Here is a 22,336-nt window from a genome sequence, read left to right as displayed (position 1 = left end):
GGCACCACCCATCGTCATGGGCTCTCTGTGCCTGCAGACAGGGTGCCATCTCACTCCCAATCTGGCCTTTTCTCTAGACATGTACCCAAAAGTGAGCAAGAACCATCAACACGTACTGACTGCTCTGTGCCAGAAAACTGCATTTTACATGCTCTAACCATTTACTCCTCAAACTACAAGAGGTAGAGACTATCACTTACAAATGAAATTAAGGCACAGAGAGGTCAAGAAACTTTCTCAAGGCCACACAGCTTCTTGGTCGCAGTGCTGTGATTCAAACAATGGTCTAAAGAAGCTGGTGTCATAGCTGCCTTCCAAACAATGATCAACGACAAGTTCAGCAATCCCACAACACTGTCTGCTAATACATTCTCCTTTCAGTCTACAGTGGAGAAGTCCATCATCTTTGTCTGAGATTGCTATGGGTTAACATGATCTGAGATCCAGAATTTTCCATTATTAGAGAAATAATATTCTTGCTCTGCTGGGCTGTGGGCGGCACCTGAACTCAAACCCTCAGACGTGACAACGTCTCTAGCACCCAGGACAAAGCCATTTAACCCTCACACAGGTCACTGGTTTTTGAACAACTTCAAAAAAAATGTGTTCCTCAGAAGTTTTATTTATGCTTTGTTAACTCAGATGAGAGTAGACAGGCAGATGGAGATGGGCCACCCACACACCTTCCGTGCTCAAGTCAGAGTTCATTCTTGAATGGTACCAGGTCTTCAGAGAGGTTTCCAGTGACCAAACAATCCTGGGGCCCAACACAAACCACACTGCAACCAGCCAGCCAGGTAGAGACCAGTGCTGATGCTACAGGAGAGAGCAGCAGAACCAGTCCCGTCCAGGAGCAGATGGCAGGAGCCAATCCATTCTGGTTTCAAAGTGGCCAAGGAGAAGCAGAGCTGAGGGGAGCCCGGCCTGGCTTGCATAGACGCTGGTGGTAACAGTCACAGAGCCTGCCCTGGTAAGTTCCACAGATAAGCATCCTGCCCCAGGAGCAGAAACGGGCAGAGGCTCAAACACAGGCCTTGTCCTTGTCACCGCCTCGTCTGGAGAGGAGGAGATGACAAGGGGGCTGGGGAGGTGGGGAAGAGTGTCTGCTGCCTGCCACAACACGTCTGCCTCTCCAGAACACAGAAGGCAAACAGACACAAAGTCACACGCCCATCACATAGTACCTTTTCTGTGTGGTCACAACAACTGTAGTCTTTGCAGACACTATTGTCTGGGAGCTTTTAGGCTTTTTCCAAGAAAATGGCTCTCGCACGGCTATCAACGCCTCCTCGCTGCTCACCACATTTACTTCGAGATGTCGCCCAATGAGAAAGTTGGAAAAACAGAGCAGAAGGAGCTCCTTGCAACGGCCAGGGTTTCTTCAAAGAAAAACAGAGATTTAGTCTCAGTTATAAAAGGCAGATTCAATCTGATTTTGCTTTCAGTATTTAAGGAAGTTGCAAAGCTCTAAGGAACAGCCATGCTGACTTTTTAGTAACTTTTTACACATTAAAGTTTACTTTATAAAACAAGAAATGTAGTATGCTCTCAAGCAGTGTGTAGAAATGTTCTCAAGTGTGATGGGTAACCTCCACTGTCAGTGTGGCAACATCTGCAATCACCAGAGAAATGGGCCTCAGTGCCCTGCCCCCACATCCCCAGGGTATTTGATCATGGCAATAGGCAAAGTAATAATGCAGGTGCTTAAAACAGTCCTTTCTATAACTCTGAAACTTAACAGGGAAAACACTTTCAATATTCCCAAATCTTCCCATATTCCAGGACTCCTACTGAGAATCCTACTTGATTGCTTATTTCCAGGGGTGGCGCTAACACGGGTGCTGCTATGCATGGTAACCTCTACTTACAACTATGGTTTCCTCACCTAATTACTCCTGTGACTTTACGGCTAACACCTGCTAAGCCACCTGCATTTTATATGGGTGACTGAAGGACAATTTGGTTAAAGGCTACTACAACCTGATGGGCTTGGAGCAAAGCAGTCAGATTAGTGTCTTCAAAAGGATGTAAGGACTGGTGAGGTGGACCAGATGTCCTTTAGACCTTTAGGACCACATGCTTTGGAGCAGCCAGAATGTTAGGGGGGGACATGAGGAGACAACAGGGAAATGACAGTTGTGTGAAAGGCTGGAGGGAGGGGGTACCACCAGGTTACAAACACCCAGGTGAGGGTGGCAGAGTAGAGACAGGACTTTCCAGTCTGGGTGTTGCCACATTATCCCCCCAACCCGCCTTGGCCTCTCAGTTCACTAGTGTCTTGAGGAGATTCCCAGAGGATGCGGAGATGAACAGAGATAGACTGAGATCTTGGGGACACCAGGACACAGTGGGAATGAGCTCAAGATGGTTGCCATCAGATGGCTCAAAAGCAGCAGAGGGCGCTCACATCTAAATGGGCACGAGCACTGTTTTCTCTGTAAAGAAGGAGTCAGGTTGTCTGCTGAAAGTAAGAGTGGGTCCCATCCTATGCAGAAGATTCTGGACCAATGCTGGTCTTTGTGATTCTGTTCTATCAATGGCAGGCATGAATGTTTTAACATATGAGCATCACGGGTGACCCAGGAAAGAAACAAGCGCGTACTTGGCATTGCACGTGACTACAATGGAAGTTTTCTCCCCTGGAGGAATGAGCCCCCCAGGCTCAGGCTCCTGCTTCTCTGCAGTGTCTCCTTTTTCTCTACTTTCTTCTGTACAAGCGCAGCCATCTGGAGAGACATTTACACCAACCAGTTCTGGGGAAGGCACTTATTCCTAACAGTGTCGGGAATGAATGCTCACACACACAAATCAACATTTGAAGGCAGTTAACAGAACAGGGAAGCAGGGCATAAGGATGTGCCTAAACCACCAGCCAGGATGGGGAGAGGTCTCTGGCCCCAGAATCTCCCTAGTTGAGGAGTACCCATATCTCCTAAAGCACATGCTGGTTTGTGAGAAGCTGCCCTTATCCCAACCCCAACACTGCAGGAGCAGAAGGACCCACATTCAAGAGTTCAGACACCAGGTACTGGCAGGGCACAGGGCAGACTTGCTAGGTTACTGGTCAGAAGGCCAGCTCAGCTCCTGCACCTGAGAGGAAGCGGCTGCACCATCTACCTGGAGAGATTTCTGTGTTGTTCTCCAGACTGCTCTCTGGTATCGGATCAGGTTTGTCTTCTCTGTGATGATTCAATGAATTAACATTCTCACCCTCAGAGACAGCGACAGCAGCCACTCCTGCGCAGGCCTGGCCTCTGCCCTGTGCCTCAAATCTAAACTGGTGTGCTTTATCCCAGCCAGCCAGTCTGCAGCTGACCAGATCCTGAGAAATCTCCCCTTTATTCCTGGAAAAAAAGAAAAAGACCATGTACTGTATCAGGACTTCCAGAGCTGACATTACATTACAGTCAATCCACACCACACAATTCAGTGTTGCAAAGGGTCCCTGCATGCACCTTACAGTTTGAAGGACATTTTAGGGTAAAGTTTGTGGAAAATGTGAGGTGATTTTCCTGCGGTATGTGTGTGGGTGTGTTCTCCAGGATGTGCTTGTAGAGGCTGGAGAGTAACTCAAGAGAACCCGCTCTGCTTCTACCTTAGTGTGGGTTGGGGACTGAAGTGAGGCTTCCAGGCTTACACAGTGAGAGCCTTCACCAATGAGGCCGCTCACCAGCCAAGGGTGAAAGTACACAGTCTTTCAGAGGGAAGATAAATGGGCAACATACAGTTGTCTCTACAGATTATCTTAAATCACGGTTTGAAAGCAACTTGTGTCCCTTCACCCGGAGCCCCAGCACACACTCACTCTACCCAGCACACACTCACTCTATCCAGTGCACACTCACTCTACCCAGATCACACTCACTCTACCCAGCACACACTCACTCTACCCAGCACACTCACTCTACCCAGCGCACACTCACTCTACCCAGCGCACACTCACTCTACCCAGCGCACACTCACTCTACCCAGCGCACACTCACTCTACCCAGCGCACACTCACTCTACCCAGCGCACACTCACTCTACCCAGCGCACACTCACTCTACCCAGCGCACACTCACTCTACCCAGCGCACACTCACTCTACCCAGATCACACTCACTCTACCCAGCGCACACTCACTCTACCCAGCGCACACTCACTCTACCCAGCGCACACTCACTCTACCCAGTGCACACTCACTCTACCCAGCGCACACTCACTCTACCCAGCACACACTCACTCTATCCAGATCACACTCACTCTATCCAGATCACACTCACTCTACCCAGCACACACTCACTCTACTCAGTGCACACTCACTCTATCCAGATCACACACTCTATCCAGATCACACTCACTCTACCCAGCACACACTCACTCTACCCAGCACACACTCACTCTACCCAGCGCACACTCATTCTATCCAGATCATACTCACTCTACCCAGCACTCTATCCAGCACACACTCACTCTATCCAGCACACTCACTCTATCCAGCACACACTCACTCTATCCAGATCACACTCACTCTACCCAGCACACACTCACTCTACCCAGCACACACTCACTCTACCCAGCGCACACACTCTATCCAGATCACACACTCTATCCAGATCACACTCACTCTACCCAGCACACACTCACTCTACCCAGCACACACTCACTCTACCCAGCACACACTCATTCTATCCAGATCACACTCACTCTAGCCAGCACATACTCACTCTACCCAGCACTCACTCTACCCAGCGCACACTCACTCTATCCAGCGCACACTCACTCTACCCAGATCACACTCACTCTACCCAGCACTCACTCTATCCAGCACATACTCACTCTATCCAGCACACTCACTCTACACAGCACACACTCACTCTATCCAGCACACACTCACTCTACCCAGCACACACTCACTCCATCCAGATCACACTCACTCCACCCAGATCACACTCACTCTATCCAGATCACACTCACTCTATCCAGATCACACTCACTCTATCCAGCGCACACTCACTCTATCCAGCACACACTCACTCTACCCAGCGCACACTCACTCTATCCAGCACACTCACTCTATCCGCACACTTACTCTACCCAGCACACACTCACTCTACCCAGCGCACACTCACTCTATCCAGATCACACTCACTCTATCCAGATCACACTCACTCTACCCAGCACACACTCACTCTATCCAGCGCACACTCACTCTATCCAGCACACACTCTATCCAGATCACACTCACTCTACCCAGCACACTTACTCTACCCAGCACACACTCACTCTACCCAGCGCACACTCACTCTATCCAGCACACACTCACTCTATCCAGCACACTCACTCTACCCAGCACACTTACTCTACCCAGCACACACTCACTCTACCCAGCACACTTACTCTACCCAGCACACACTCACTCCATCCAAATCACACTCACTCTACCCAGCACACACTCACTCCATCCAGATCACACTCACTCTACCCAGCGCACACTCACTCTATCCAGCACACTCACTCTACCCAGCACACTCACTCTACCCAGCACACTTACTCTACCCAGCACATACTCACTCTACCCAGCACACTTACTCTACCCAGCACACACTCACTCCATCCAGATCACACTCACTCTACCCAGCGCACACTCACTCCATCCAGATCACACTCACTCTACCCAGATCACACTCACTCTACCCAGCGCACACTCACTCTATCCAGATCACACTCACTCTACCCAGCACACACTCACTCTACCCAGCGCACACTCACTCTATCCAGATCACACTCACTCTATCCAGATCACGACTGCTTTGCTCTCTCCCTCCTTCAGTGTTCCGAAGCTGGTCGTTCTTGTGACTTCCACGTCCCCTTTGTTCTTCAGTAAGAGGGCTCCGTAGGGCTCCTGAGGGGCCTCACCAATGATGGCTTCTCTGAAGAAGACACCCAACAGTGTCAAGGCGTGGAGGCCTCCCCACAGCACTGCTGTCTCTTCTCATCTTCCTCCCACCTCCCTGCCACATCTACTGCCCAATAACACGATGGCGAGGCCAGTCATGGATTCTGCAAGTCCCCCAATTTCTCAAGTCATCGCACAGAAGAGCATCACAAATCCCCACAAAGGCTAGGAGCAAACAGTGGCATCTGGCATGCTCCCATGGCTCTCGCTGCCAAGACTTCTGCTCTCTAGTGCTCCCAGACTACATGGGATGGCTGGTTAGAAGGAGGGAAGGGGGCACGGCACGCACAGGGCTTTGCCTTCAGGTATCTCCCAGACTTGTGTGAGCACAGTTGAGGGCTACGTGACTACATTTCCTTTACAATGGACTTCATACTTAACACTGACCATGCAAAAGTAAGAGGAAGACGAAAGTGCCCACTGCCTAAATATTTCATTGTCCTTTTCCTACACTGCATCTGTGCAGAGGTACAGCGAACACTGGGTCACCACAGCCTGTGGTATTCGGCAGAGCAGCGTGCCATGGAAGCCTGCCACTGAGGCAGCTGCACTCTAGGACAGCACAGTCACCAAGCTGCCTGCAGTAACATGTCTCTCAGAAGATGTGAGAGACCATTGCCAAGCAATATCGACTGCCTGTGAAAACAGCTCCGTGGGAAGTTTCACCCTTTAGCAAACAAACCTCTCCTTCCTCTCAAGAGGGGTACTCTGTGCTCCCTTACGCCCACACACTGCAGCTAAGCTTGGGAATGGGCGGTGCCATGGCTCCCGTGCCTGGCAGCTTCCACTCCAGGGGCAAGACAGAATGGGTATGCCATGGCGCAGAAACAGAACTCTCAAGAATCCACGGCGGCTGCCCACGGTGCTACCACAAGAATTGTAGCACTCAGGAAGCCGAGACAGGAGGACTGCTACTATATCCAAGATCGGGATACATAGCAAGGCTTTACCAGAAAACAAAACTGAGGTAAACAGAACACGGTGACAACAGCACAATGTGTGGCCCTGGGAGAAGGTCTGGCCACACCAGCCCACCCTCCTTCCCTACACTCAGCTATGGAGTTGCTGCCCAGCAGCTCACGTGAGCAGGGCTGAGAGCCAGACACTGGACTAAGTGTTAGACGTGGGGCAGAAAAGCAGTTTCACACAGAGCTGGTATTTTATCGAGGAGACAGGACAATGGCTAGAATAATGACACGTCTAAGGAGCCCAGCAGTGGTAACTGCTAAGGGCAGGGAAGCTCAGTGGGCAGAGGAGTTGCTGCCACCTACAGAGAAGAATGGGGGCCACAGGACCTGCACAACTATACGACAAGTGCATTCCATGTGTGCGTGGTGCTCAAGGTCAGAGGATAACAGCAGAGCAGGTCCCCTGAAACTGGAGTTACAGAGAGCTGGGATTTGCCATACAGGGGCTGAGGACTGAAGCTTACTCACAGAGCCGACACGCCAACTCTCAGTGTGTATTTTTTAGTAATGAAAGGACAACAGACCCTAGACAAGAGTGATGTTGGACATGCTGGTGCACTGTTAGCCCCAGAAGGTGAGGCAAAGGCAGGCAGACCTTTCTGAGTTCAAGGCAAACTTGACTATATGGGAAGCCCAATCAAATATATATATGACGAGACACTGTATAAAACAAACAATCACAAAACAAACAACAAAAACTTTGTATAGAAGTTGGACTAGATGGGCTGGGGAGATGGCTCAGTGGTTAAGAGCACTGACTGCTCTTCCAGAGGTCCTGAGTTCAAATCCCAGCAACCACATGGTGGCTCACAACCATCTGTAATGAGATCTGATGCCCTCTTCTGGTGTGTCTGAAGGCAGCTACAGTGGACTCATATAAATAAAATAAATCTTTAAAAAAACGCTGGACTAGAGATATAGCTCAGAAGGCAGCGTGCTTGCTTAGTATGCACAAAGCTCTGGGTTCAGTCCCTACCACTGCACGAACAGAATATGATGGCATATGCCTCCTGATTCCAGGTTTTAGGGGACAAAAGCAAGAGTATCATAACAAAATTCAGGGACATCTCACAGTAAGCTACACAGTAAGTTTGAGGCTGCCTTAAGATGAGACTCTATCAAAGAAAATGAGAGAATAGAGAAGAAAGGATAACATTATGGCAATCACTACTATGATTCGAATCTGACTTATTCCCTCCAAAACTAAGGCTGAAACAATCACTAAAATGACAAGGTGGGATTCTGCCCCTTCCCAAACAAAGAGGCGGGGCCAGGAAGCACACTGAGGGTTGAGGAGGGATCTGTTCTCATGACCACACTCAACCCGTGTGTCTAGTGGGGCAGGGGTTCTCTCACTGGGTCTGCTATGCAAGCAGTCTGACTAGGGTCTCTTAACATGTGCTGCTTCTGCTACTTCAGGACTCTGCTGGACAGAAGGCCATGTTTGTGTCTGGAGGTATGGCTCAGTGGTACAGCACAAGGCCCTGATGTCAATTCTAGTAGTAGGGCAGGGTTGGGGGAACCATCAGTAGATGCAGCCATTAACTGTGGACCCTAGCAGTAAGCCAAAATAAAACTTTTATCTTATACCTTATCTAGTCTATGACACCACGTTATCAGCAACAGGAAGTGGATGAAGTCAACGACTACCAAAAGGGAGGGAAAAGGTGGGGGCTGAGAGACTCTTGGGGCCAAGTGTACAGCGTCATGCCCAGAGGGAGGCAGAGGGAGGTGGATGGCTGAGTTTGGGGCAGCCTGGTCCACAGAGCTTCAGTCCACCCAGAACTAGAGAGTCTGAGAGTCTGCTCATCTGCTTCTGACAAAGAGACCCTTGGGACTCTGCCTTCACTCAACCACAGAGAGGATTCCCTAACCAGTAGATGTGGGGTCTGGAACATCTACTACTCTGGCTTTACTGTCAGTTACACATGCTAAAAACAGAAACACTCTGAGAAACGGATTCCATCCTTACGCCAGATCACAGTACACTTACAAAGACCTAAGCAGGCCACATGTCACTTCGTGATACAATCTCTGAAGAACAATTTAAACCTCCCCCTCCCCCCTCATGCATCCATGTGCGTGTGTTCATACAGGTCATGGCTCACATGGAAGTCAGAGGGCAGCCTCTGACTGCCATCCTGTCAGCCTGGGTGTGGCCTTATTGGATCCAGCATCATATGCACAACCCATGAATGGCTGAAATGTTGGACAGTACTTGACTACAACTCTTTAAAATATGATTAAGGTTGGCCCGTTTATTTCCGAAGAAGAACTGCTGGATTACCACCTCTTCACGGGGGTCATGCACAGTGCTCTCCAGATGTAGCATGACTGGCTGCTCTCCACAACCACAGCATTGACGATGTCATGTCTCCTCGGGGTGTACCCTTCTGGCAGCTTCAAGGAGTCCAGGCTGAAGAAGATGCTGTCCTCTATCACCCCATTCCTCCCACACAGGCTGGAAATGCAAACCTGCAAATGCAGTACAGGATACTGCTTCAAAGTTTATAAGGAGAAGGGACGCACTTCTCAACATCTGCCTCTCTGAGTCCTAATACCCAGCCTGGCCTTAGCAACAAGAGCCTGGAAGGGTTCAGGCTGAGGAAGAGGTTGTTGGTGGTGGCTGATATCTTTCCCCAACATCTCTGTTATATCCAATCCATGCATCCACTTCAACCCAGGCAAAACCCAATGCTGCTTTAACCAATGTCACTCCCTAAATCAACAGCTGACGAGGAAGCTCTAGGACCTTGATTCATCATGCATGCACTTTGTCTGAGGACATCTTTAACACGTCCAGGGACATGCTGCCAGACCTTAGGCCTAGAAGCATGCTACTGTCTCTACTTCCTTTTTTCTAAATGTTTTTACTTTCTGTGGAGGGAGGCTTTGCCTGAATGTCTTTGCACCGTGTGCATGCAAGGCCCTGGAACGCCAGAAGAGAGCGGGCAATGGATCCCCTGGGACCCCCCAGAGCATTTGAAGAAATGAGAGAGTGAAATAGTGCACCAGTCACCAGGGACCCTGTACAGCTGGCTCTTTTGGGTCCCCCTGTAATTAAAGCCCCCTCCCCATGTGACTGCAGCTCTAGAGTGTACTTGCTGACTTCTGTCTGTCCAGTCTCCTGGCTGCAGGATGCAGTTTTTGGTTCTTATGTTCTTCCTGCCCATGTTATACCATGATGCCCCTTAGCACCATCCTCAGTGACCCTCTAGAGTCAGGAGTTAGAAGTGAAGCTAGACAGCTGTGAGCCACCATGTGAGTGCTGGGGATCGAATCCAGTTCTCTGGAAGAGCAGCCAGTGCTCTTAACCACTGAGCCATCTCTCCAGTCCCACCTCTACTTCCTTAAGGAAACAAGGACCCATTCACCAGCACAGTACCTTGTCCACACGCTTGTACCTCAGAGGCTTCACAGAGATGGCCTCACTGCTCCATGTCCCTGGCCTGATCCAATATTCAGCCTCTACCCAGTCTCCCTTGCACGGGTGAAAACCTGAAATGGCCAAAGAGAAAATGTCAATAGCATTCAAATGTGCAGTGCACTCTGAGCTTATGACACACTCAAGTTAACTTCTGGGCCAGCTTCCCTGATTTCTATGTTAGGTACTAACCACCCTCCAGCCTGTAAGTCATTGGATCTCAACCTTCCTAATGCTGTGACCCTGTAATACAGTTCATGCTGTGGTGACCTCAATCATAAAATTATTTCATTGCTACTCTCTAACTGTGATTTTGCTACTGTTATGAACCATAATGTAAATGCCTCATATGTGACTCCTATAGGGGTTATGACCCACAAGTTGAGAACCACTGCTCTAAGAGAAAGGATGAGAACCCTGCATGGTCAAGTCGGGCCTGTCACTTCAAACTCCCCTAACCCTCTTAAGTCTACTTTCTATATTAAAGTATCTTTAACCAGGTGTCATGGTGCACACCTTAAATCCCAGCACTCAGAAGGTAGAGGCAGGCAGATCTCTGAATTCAAGGCCAGCATAGCCTACACACGGAGTTCCAAGCCAGAGCTACATAGTGAGAACCAGTCTTAAAAAGACAAAACCAGGATAAATCCCTGAAGAACTAGGGCTTGGGAGAAAGCGTGTGCATGAGTTAAAGTCCCAGATCCACACAGAATCGATGTGGTGGGGCTCACAGGAAACTGCTGTGGTGGAGAGTCAGCCAGATCCCTGAACTCAGCCATCAGCCATTCTACCTAATGTAAAGTTTGGGCTGAATTATCTCTAAATAAGTAAAACTGGACAGCAGTTGAGGAAGGCACCCGATATCCATCTGACCTATGGCCTTCATATGCACCCACACAACAAAATATACACACATCACACTGGAAAGTATGTGCACACAAGATCTCGTGTGCTCATGTGCACACACACACGTGCATCGGTGTGTCTTTGCACTGTACTGTGTCAGTGTATGACAACAAAGCGTTATGACAACAAAGTGCCTGACAGAAGCAGCTTAAGGAAGGAGCGTTGGTGTTACTCGGGGCACAATCCATGACAACCCAGAGTGTGTGGCACAGAGAACAAGACGTCACAGTGGTAGCAACTCTATGACGCAGCTGGTCACACTGACGCCACAGTCAAGATCAGACAAACAAAGACTGGGGGAGGCCCAGGCCATAGGATGCTGCCGCCCACACTTAAGGTGGGCCTTCCCTCCTTGCTTAAATCTCTCTGGAGATACTTATGCCCAGAGATATCTCCTGTGATTCTAAATCCAGTCATGTTCACAGTGAATATTAACCAAGTATACTGGTTGTCAACGAGAAACCTAAAATCCTAACATTCCACCTCTAACCCTCAAAAGCTCACGATATCTCACAATGCAAAATATATTCATTCCAATTCCAAGTCCCTAAGGTCAACGCTCTTCAAAACTTAACCAGAGTCCCTGCTAAGATTCATTCACTCTCTTAAGTGTGAGCCTCTGTAATAACAAACAAAAATCAAGTCACACACTTCTAACATACAATGGACCCAGCACACATCCCTAATTCAAAAGGGAGATGTGGAAGCACAACAAAGAAAGGTTGAATCAGGTAACACTGAAACCCCGTTGTGCAGTCTATGCCTAGCATTCAGCTGGGCCTTACGACAGACTAATTCTGGGCTCCAGTAGCTGTGGCATCCCTCCCCTCTAGCTCTGTTGTCTCAGCGTGGGCCATCTCGGCTCTGTCTGCGAGGCTTTCCTTGCTGCACATCTGGAGTTCTCACTAAGGAACGAGTCTTCACTGACACTACTGCATGCAGAGATTCCTCAGGGCCTTCGTCAAGAAATCCAACCCTGGGCTGGGGATTTAGCTCAGTGGTAGAGCGCTTACCTAGGAAGCGCAAGGCCCTGGGTTCGGTCCTCAGCTCTGAAAAAAAAAAAAAAAAAGAAATCCAACCCTGCCTTGCACTTAGGGGCTTTCTGGAACTTTGGTGCAAGCCTCCCTACTAGCCCATGCTTGCATGCTGCGTGCCTGGAAACCAGCACCGCAAGGACATCACTGTCACGTTCTGTTTCCAGTTTAAGATGTAGTTTGGTTCCCTTCTACCATAGCTGTAGTGGCCTCTGAAGACCTTGGTGGCTAAGGCCAGGGAAACATTCGGCAGACAAACACTGTGGAGCACAGAACCTCTGTTGTGGCCTTCTCAGTTCCATTCCCTCCTTTCACACTTTATTACGTGAAGTCTCGCCACCACTGCCCCAGTGTCCCAGCGCCAAGTCTGAGTTCCTCTTAATGCTCATGTGTTTTAAGAGTCAGAACCCCCAGAGCTCCTGGGGACTAAACCACCAACCAAAGAGTCCAAAAAGAGACCCAAGGCTCCAGCCGCCTATGTGGCAGAGGATGGCATTGTCTGGCATCAATAGGAGAAGCCGCCCTTGGTCCTGTGAAGGCTTGATGCCCAGCATAGTGGAATGCCAGGGTGTTGTGGTGGGCGGGAGTGGGTGGGCAGGAGTGGCAGCATCTTCATAGAAGCAGGGGGAGAGAGGAAAGGGTATGGGACAGGGGGAAAGGGGCAATATCTGAAATGTAAATACATAAAATATCCAACAAAAATTTTTAATGAAAAAAAAGAATTCAGCAGCTTTCTTGGCATTTGTAACTTTAATCACACTCACACTGACTTTTCCTATATTTCTGCTCTATCCTCACTATAAATCTGAGCACGACCAGTAAACAGTAACCACGTCACAGCTGATTGTCACTGTATCTTGAAATGTCCTCCATTAAACGACTTAGTTCAGTGCATTTAAATTCAGTCTTACTCAAGTTCTGAGGATGTAGGCAGGAAGCGGCCAAATTTGCGGCCCTGAGTCCTCTCTAAAATGTCCTGAATTGAGGGCTTGCTTTCTTTCCCTGTCTTCCATATTCCCAACAGAACGGCCATTACACTTGTAGTGCATTCTTGGGCTTCTTTAGTCTCAAGTTCCAAACTCATCCATATGTCTCCTGCAAACAACTTCCAAACCTACGACCCTTATGGCCAGGTTTCTCACAGCGACAGCCTTGCTTCTCAGAACTGATCGTCTGTATCCATTACTTATCTTACTGCTGAGACAAAACACTTAACAACACCAACTTACAAGGGAAGGTTTTTGGGGTCACAGTTTGAAGAGGGAGGGATGGCATTGAGAGCAGCTCTGTGGTGCTGGCTGGGTCATGGGGTGGCTGACTCACACCATTCCCACTCTCAGGAAGCAAAGATGAGTGAATTCCCGTACCCAGGTCACCTTCTCCTTTTCCTGCTTCGCTCATCCTGGGCCCCCAGCTTGTGTGAGAGTGCTGCCCACACTCAGAGTGCGGCTTCCTCTCTGCCCAGTGGTGTGCCTCGTGCATGATTTTCAACTCAGCCATGTTGACGAGAAGTATTAAAATCACAGAATGTGATACTAAAGACTGCTATGTGCACTGCTGACTTGAGCTTCACAAATGAGGGGCAGGCAGGCCAGGTGTGGTGGCGCATGCCTTTAATCTTATTATCTGAGAGGCAGAGGAAGGCAGATCTCTGAGTTCAAAGTCAGCCTGGTCTATATAGTGAGATACTGCCTCAAAAATGTTAATTATATCTAACCATTTCTGAATGATCCTTAATATAATTCTACTATTTTATACTGTGTTTATGAAAAGCACCATCCTTAACATTGATAATTATACTGTCAAAATGCTGATCAAAAGTAGCTAATTTTGGGTTTGGGGATTTAGCTCAGTGGTAGAGTGCTTGCCTAGGAAGCGCAAGGCCCTGGGTTCGATCCCCAGCTCCGAAAAAAAAAAGAACAACAACAAAAAAAAAGTAGCTAATTTTAGTTAATGTTAGCACCTCTTCTCAGATGTGTAACAGCACAGAGAAAGTCATGTGGCCACCCCTGGCTGCATCTGAGTGACCCCCAACAGTTGTGTGCTCAGAGTATACAGGCACACGCAAAGTGCCTTGTCAGCTCTCTCCTTACCACCCTCTGCTCACACTCTGAACACAGGAACAGGGCTGGATGGGCCAACCAGGGTGAGTGAGCAGAGAGCAGGCAGGCATGGAGGAGCTGTGCAAACTGCCTGCTTTGGTGGGCCAATGACTCTGTCTTTGAGGTAGGGGCTGGAACGCAGGAAAGGGTAGGAGGAGAGAGGCAATTGTTGGCACAAGATTAACTTTTAAAAACTATTTTTACTACTATCACTATTTTTGGTTTTTGAGACAGGGTTTCTTTATGTAGTCCTAGATATCCTGGAACTTGCTAAGTAGACCAGGCTGGTTTTGAACTCAAAAGACCCTCTTGACTGCTTGCCAAGTGCCAGAATAAAGAGGCCACAAACGTGTGGAGGTCAGAGGAGAGCTCTGAAGACTCTGCTCTCTCCTCCACCTTTACGAGAGCTCTGGGGCTCACGCTCAGCTCGCCAGGGTTGGATAATAAGTGTCTGCGCCCACTAGGCAGCCTGACCAGCCGTGGCTCAGTACAGGCCTCAACAGCAACAAAGAACCTCAGAATATCAGTGAAGGGAGCAGCTCAAGGGCCTGCTTGAATTAACAAGGAGGCTCTGAGCCAGGGTGGCCTTCACTGGGCTGCACTGGGCTAGCTAGAGTCCTGGATATAGGGAAAGCCTCTTGGTCCATCACTACTGGACCCCATGCTTTGGAATCTTACCCAGGGGCCGTAGGAAAGGGTCTTTCACATTGTATTTTCTCTCAAGAATGTTCTTTTGCCATGGTCAGTGGGCTTTATAATTGTATTAATAGAAAATTTCACATCTCTGAGCACAACTCTCACCACACAGAAGAAACTTTGCCTCCCTTGACTTTCTCTATCAGGAAGTCTGTAAGAATGCCCTCTCTTCAGGTTAACCTTCTGCACCTCTAGTGAAGTAGTATAAGTAGAAAGGACCAATCATTAGATGTTGATCTGGTGACTTATTTGGTGATTTACCTAAGTACTATTTCTACTGCCCATTTCTAAATATGAGTTCATTTGCTACCTAGAACAGAATGATCTGGAGAAACAGTTGAAGCAATCAGTCATTGCCCTTAGCAACTGGCCGACTGCACCTACAGGTGTGTAAAATCACGATTGCTTGCCCCCCCTCCCCAACCCTGTGGTTTTAGAGTATAAAATGAAAATATAAACTGAAGCCAATGCCAAGGCCTTTCAGGAATTATTCTGGTTCAGTGGACTGATGGTGTGTCCTGTCTTACACTGGTGTAGACTGCTTATTCCAGAAAGGTTCCCACAACACAGTCAAAGTGCAGTGTGGAACACCTTCTGTCTTTTCTCTCTGGGAGCATTTCCCATCAAGGCTGACCTGGGAATGGCTTCCAGCTGGCCAGGCTGAGTGGTCTAGATAGTCACAGGCAACCTTCTACCAGAACTGAGAGTTCCTCTGAAAACTCCGGTTTCAAAATCTCCAACAGCTACCTGTCAATTTCATTTTGGCAACCAGAGGTTCTCAGTCAGAGCAACACAGGAAGCATCCAGGTTGGCTACACCATCTTCCCCAGGCACCTGGGCTAGGGCAGCTGATAGTCACCTTTGGACATGGAACCTAGTGCTGTATAGTCCAAAAGCAATGCCCACGTACCATTCCCAACCCCCTTCCTGTCTGCAGGGTGTACAGCATTGTGTCCGGAGGGAGAACTGACTCTCACTGTTCTCGAATCCAACAGCTAGCACAGTATTCATTACTAGGGAGCAGGTAAACAGCAAACACACCAAACTAAACTTATTGAATGACATAAACAAATTCTTCAAGCATAAAAGTAAAATTTTAGTTTGGCTAGAAAGAAAATTTGGATATATGGTCTTGGGAAAATGCAAGGTGACCCAAGCCTTTCTTTAACACATGTGAAGTGTCTTAGAAGGAACTGTCCTTAAGCCAGGGGCAGTGGCTTAGACCTGCAGTCAGATCACGCACTCAGGAGACTGAAGTAGGAAGGTCACTGCAAGTTCTAGCTTGGCCTACAGTGTGAAACCCTGTTTTAACAAAAAGAAAATAACATTTCCCAGTGGTTCTCAACCTGTGGTTCTCAACCTTCTTGGTAAACCTCTGTCTACAAAAATATTTATACTATAATTCATAACAGTTGCAAAATTACAGTTGAGAAATAGCAATGAAATTAATTTTGTGGTTTTGGGTCACCACAATGTGAGGAACCCCATTAAAGGACTACATTAGGAAGGTTGAGAACCACTGTCTTAAGACAAACACACCATTCTTATATTAGCAACTTAGTGATCAGTCAATATGTTTGACAGATAATTACAGAATAAGTATTTAAACAGTGACCTCCAATCTAAGTCCACGCTCATCCTTGTGAGCTTGAGGCCAACACCTGGCAGCCACTCCTAAACATGACTCCTTCAAAACCACACGTAGGCAACTAAACTTAATTCATAAAAATTACTTAAGACAGAAAACTTAATTTTAAATGTGGAACAGAAACACATTTGGCTACCTTCACACACACTCTCCAGAGAGAAGTATGTGGTCTGGCTGATATAGCCAGCACCTTCCAACATGGACGTCACACAGCCAATCAGCACTCTGGGGCTGGAGTCCGACAGGCCTTTGCTAGAGTTTCTGTTATCATCTTCCCATTTGTCAGACACAGCTTCTACCTGCAAGACAAAAGAGACGCTCTTTACACTGTTATAAAAACACATAAGAAAAACCACGTATAGGCAATAAATACCCCATCCTGAGCTGGGAAGGTCAAGACCAGGTACAGCAGTTGAATGGTGGGGATTTGCTTTCTGACTCCCAGTGAGTGCCTTCTGAGGGGGCTGAGTTTTTAAGTTTTAAAAGCACTGGGGACAGAGGCAGGTGGGTCTCCATCAGAGGCCAGGCTGGTTTATAGAAGAGTTCCAAGTCAGCTAGGTCTACCCACTGACATCCTGTCTCAAAGCAAAACAGCTTGGTTTTTATTCATGCATTCGTGCATGTGAGTTAGAAGGCAGCATCTAATCCCCTGGAGTACATGATGGCTGTAAGCAGACGACATGGGCACTGGCTCAGAAACAGGAGCAACAGGCCCTGTTAACCACTGAGCCATCTCTCTGGCTTGTCCTGTAACAGGGCATGGATCCTACTCCTGAGCTCTCATGGCCCAACCACTTCTGAAAAGGCTCACCTGTGACCCCACCACCATGGGAGGCAGAATCTAACTAACGCATTTTTGGAGACAGAGCTGTGTAGCAATCTTTGGAATAAATATAAAAATATTCAAGGAAACATTAGCAAACTGAATGTAACAGCATATTGTAAGGAGCCTATACCACGAACAAATGCAGTAGTAAAAATTTCAAATTCAGTCAACATATCACATTGATAGGATGAAAGAATCATGTATTTCCATTGACACATAAAATCCTTTGATAAAATTCAAACCTTCTGGGATAGGGAAGAAAGAAAGGATGGCATCTAATTTGCCAAAGTATATAGCATACTTGTATAAAAATATCTTGTGCTTCAGAGATTGTTCAGCAGTTAAGAGCTCTGATAGGTCTTTCAGAGGAGTTGGATTTAATTCCAACATCTACATAGCAACTAATGGCCACCTGTAACTCTAGTTCCAGGGAATCTGATGCCTTCTTCCAGCCTTTTCATGCACACACACAAGGTACACAGACATACATGCAGGCAAAACATCATTCACACATATTTTTAAAGCACTAAAAAATTTCTGATGTCATTATGAAAATTGCTACTATGCAATGAGGAGATGCCACAATAATTTTATCTGAAAAGTTTCCAGCCAGGCATGGTGGCACACACCTTTTATCTCCCTCGTCCTTCCCAAAACCCTTATAATATTCCAATGGTCCTTCACAATATAAACAAAGTAGGAACACAAGGAAAACTTCTCAGCATAGTGAAGACTGTAAATGAAAAGTCCAAGGCTAACATCAACTGGCCGGGCCTGGAAGGTAAGAAGCTTTCCTCTGCAGCTCAGCAAATGGGCAAGGGCGTGTTCTTCTCACTTCCATCCACACTGCTCACAGTGGACGGCAGTGGAGTTAGGTCAGAAAGAGAACTAACAGCAGCCAAACTAGAAACTACCAAAACTGTCTTCACTCACAGATGGCTTGATCCTGTGTAAGTTCCTAAAGACTTTACATTCTAAAAAAGCCCCCAAATAGTTAAAGCTAATAACTGAATTTGGCAAGAATTAGGCATACAACAATTTGTTTTGTTTCTATGTGCTAGTAATAAAAAGTACAAAAAGGAAATTCTAAAAGAACGTGGACACAGTGGTGCATATGTTAAATCTGGCATTTGGGTAGCTAGGGCAGAAGATTATGAAACTCAAGACTAGTTTAGGCTGTATAACAAGATTCTTTTTTAAGAATACTCAAGAATCAACAAAGAGACAGGCTGAAATGAAAAAGTTTAAACATGTAACTATATAAAATGAAACTATGCAACAAAGTCATAGATGGTTATGAGAGCTGAAACAGTAACTCAGGAGCCCAGAGTTCCTGCAGGGCTACTGTGAGGTCTGGAGTACAGATCCTAACACCCATGGAAAGAAGCTAATACACCATCATTAACTAATCACTCAAAAGTAACTTGTTCATTTTAACTTAATCTATCAATTCTATCTCTAAGAATTTCTATTACTAAAGAACTATTTTTATATGAAAAAGTAAATTACTAAATAGAAACCACTGATTACCTTTGCTAATCAAATAACAAAAAGTCTAGCTTTATAACTTTTTTTTTGAGATGGGGGCCTCACAATAAGGCCTTGGCTGGCCTGGAACTCACTATGTAGACCAGACTGGCCTAGAAGTCGCAGAGATCTTGTGTGTGCTACCTCACTCAGCCAATCTTTATAAATGTAAACACAGTTTTAGAAACACTAGAGAATAAAAAGACCATTAATTAGTATATGTCATAGCATAAACTTACAGGAAAACTCTGATTTCTGAATTACAAATGTCTGTGACTCTACTTACTATACATATATATATATATATATATATATATATATATATATGAATGAAATCACTATAATGAACAAAGCTCCCCCTCCTCACTCACAGGCACACTTCACTATGTTCTTGGCTAGGCCACAACTGAGAAGTTAATATGGTGACTCATGGTGAAGAGTGACTGTCCCTTATAAACTAAGACTTACTCTGATTGCTTTCAGTCCATTTGACACTTTGTTTTCTTCAACCACAGCAATAACTTCCTGCCCAACGTTCAGAAGCACTTTGCTCGTCACGGCATCATTGGAAAAGTAGATCAAATCGTCAATCATGCCATAATCACTGCAGTACCTTGTCACAACACCTTGCACGGTTTTCAACCTGGTATCACCTGAGACACGTGAGCAAGGAGGTTTATTAATATAAACAATATTCCCAGGGCCAGAGAGGATGGCTCGGTACCTCTGAGTGTTTGCTGTTCCTCCAGAGGACCCGAGGTCAGTTCCCAGCAACCATGGGAGGAGGTCATAACCATCTACAGCCGCTGAGGATCTGACACCTTCTTCCGGCCTCTGGAGGTACCACATGCACATGGTCCGTCGGTTGGTCTCTCTGTGTCTGTCTGTCTGTCTCCCTCTCCCCCTCTCTCCTTTATACACACACAAAGGAGAAGCGGGGGCAAGTCCCAAATCCCACTACAACTAAACTCTATAGGAGAAAAGCGGTTTGGGCACTCATGGGGGGCAGGAACTTAACAGGCTGAACTAGAGAAGCTGCTACTGAGATATGCTTGGAAGAATGATTTTGAAACAGAATTCTAGGTTCTGAGGGGGCACGGGTAGTGAACATGGTGGGGAGAGCTTTGACTCCAAAGCCTCACTGGCTGGTTTGACTCGAGCTCTTCCACCACGTGTAACCCTGAGCGTGGTAGCTCTCACTACCTGACGGCTGTTGGAGAACAGAATATATGTGTGACGTGCAGACTTCTGAAGGGCTGGCACAGGCTAGGGGGCCCTGGACATCACAGGCTCACACAGGCACCTGAGGAGGAGTCCTAGACGTGTGTACTATTTTCTGTTATCGCCGTCAGAGCCACAGCCTTAAGAAGGTTCCAAACACAATACTGGGGGTATAGAAAAGTGTATCTACTCCAAGAAAGCATAGTAACTTGGCCATTTGGCGATCTGTTAGGAACTGGAGCTGCGGACAACATCTTTGAGTCCTCACTACACCATTCCTGTGACCTCTCGTTGACAAAATTTCCAGTACCCCGATCACATGACACAACATGAAACTGGAAATCAAGCTGTTGCTGAAAGCCACTAATTTTTTTTTTTTTTACAGTGGTTCTCAATCTTTCTAAAGCAGTGACCTTTTAATATAGTTCCTAATGTTGTGGTGACCCCAACCATAAAATTATTTTTCTTGCTACTTCACACCTGTAATTTTGCTACTGCTATGAATCATAAAGCAAATAGCTGACATGTGAACCTGTACAGGGGCGCGACTCATAGGCTGAGAACCACTGCTTCGGACTTTCGCCATTATTTTCCCTGGGTTATATTTTGTTACAGAAATTAGCACGCAGGGTTGGGGATTTAGTTCAGTGGTAGAGCGCTTGCCTAGCAAGCACAAGGCCCTGGGTTCGGTCCTCAGCTCCGGAAAAAAAAAAAAAAAAGAAAGAAAGAAAGAGAAAGAAAGAAAGAAATTAGCACGCTTAAATATAAAAGGCCTTTACCATGCTGTGCTCAACAACTCCGTTTTTTAAATATTATTTCTAGCTTCTCTTGTAGGAAAGTTCACTCTTTTTAGAGGATGGAGAAATCAACAGGGCGCCACTAACCCAAGTTCTCATGCCAAAGGAAAACTAGAAAGAAATGCAGCAGCCGTGGATCTGAGCTCCAGGGAGGGGCAACCTGGTAATTCTGGAGTGAAACCGGAGCTCAGGCTGTTGTTGAAAGCCACTGTTCTTTACAGCTGTTCTCAACCTTCCTACCGCTGCGACCCTTTTGGTTCTTTTTTTTTTTTTTTTTTTTTTGGAGCTGGGGACCGAACCCAGGGCCTTGCGCTTCCTAGGTAAGCGCTCTACCACTGAGCTAAATCCCCAGCCCCACCGCCGCGACCCTTTAATACAGCTCGTCTTGTGATGATCCCCAAACATAGAATTATTTTTGTTGCTACTTCAGAAACGCCAGAATTAGAAGCCGGGGTATAATAAAGAATCCAAGGGGGATGGCTTCATTTCTTTTGGGAAGGATAACTTGAAGTGGTGGAATGCTCGTTTCCAGAGTTCAGTGGGAACCAAAACCAAGCAGAGAGGTGCAGCATATCTGGTTACCTTGTGTGGCACAAAAACATGCAAAATGAAGGCAAGGGAGAATGAGGAAGCCACGGGACTGATCCAAGAGTAATAAGGCACACGTGCAAAATCACATACCTTTTTCTCTGAGAAAATGACTAAGAGATACAGCTCATTTGGGTTTGCGAAAGAAGTGAGGGCCAAGCTTAAGCTTCTAAAGGCCTGTTCTCGAACCACTAAAGGAAGGGAGCGCCTGAGCCCTGTACTCTAGCATGACCCTAAGGGGTCACAGCCCCGCCCCACCTCACCTCACAGGTCTGCCAAGGGCTTCCTGCTGAGTGCTTCATGCACCCTTACCTTCCGACAGCTCCTGCCTTGGTTGCCCGACTTCCTCCTCAGGGATGTCTTCCCTCCTCCAGAAGAAGGAAACCAGCTTGGCTGCGAGGCGCAGCATGATATCCACTCGGCCTCCACCTCCGCCCCAGCTTCTCCAATGCACACCACCGCCCCCTCCCATAGGCCATTACGCATGCGCCTGTAGAACCCAGCCAATGGGGTTGTTGTGTCTGCGCCTGCGCCTGCCTATCATAAAACTCAGCCAATGGGGTCCTTGTGTATTCCATGAGGCACGACCGTTAGCAACGAGAGGTTGGCGGTTAGCACGTGAGGGAGCACGAAGTTCCTCGTGCAAGCGGCAAGAGGCTT

The 22,336-nt window shown here is 47.3% G+C and overlaps 1 protein-coding gene across 4 annotated transcripts in view; it reads right to left on the bottom strand.

The window, feature by feature from the left end:
- Nucleotides 1-22,222, bottom strand: part of Mov10l1 (Mov10 like RNA helicase 1) — a 65,300-nt gene extending 43,078 nt beyond the window's left edge. For 3 of the 4 annotated variants that reach the window (XM_017595286.3, XM_017595285.3, XM_006242249.5), the window contains exons 1-9: nt 21,989-22,222; nt 19,539-19,723; nt 16,854-17,016; nt 10,293-10,405; nt 9,198-9,382; nt 5,773-5,913; nt 3,118-3,344; nt 2,603-2,726; nt 1,185-1,379 (exon numbers count right to left, since the gene is read on the bottom strand). In XM_017595286.3, the coding sequence (XP_017450775.3) occupies nt 1,185-1,379; nt 2,603-2,726; nt 3,118-3,344; nt 5,773-5,913; nt 9,198-9,382; nt 10,293-10,405; nt 16,854-17,016; nt 19,539-19,723; nt 21,989-22,148 (1,493 nt within the window). In that variant the 5' untranslated portion in view covers nt 22,149-22,222. The remainder of the gene's footprint in view (nt 1-1,184; nt 1,380-2,602; nt 2,727-3,117; nt 3,345-5,772; nt 5,914-9,197; nt 9,383-10,292; nt 10,406-16,853; nt 17,017-19,538; nt 19,724-21,988) is intronic. The other variant, NM_001427488.1, reaches the window with a different exon arrangement.
- Between the last annotated feature and the right edge of the window lie 114 nt (nt 22,223-22,336).

This window comes from Rattus norvegicus, chromosome 7 (genome assembly GCF_036323735.1).
Source record: "Rattus norvegicus strain BN/NHsdMcwi chromosome 7, GRCr8, whole genome shotgun sequence".
Lineage (NCBI taxonomy): Eukaryota > Metazoa > Chordata > Mammalia > Rodentia > Muridae > Rattus > Rattus norvegicus.
The sequence above is the reverse complement of the archived record's forward strand: the minus strand, read 5'-3'. Positions and strand labels throughout refer to the sequence as shown.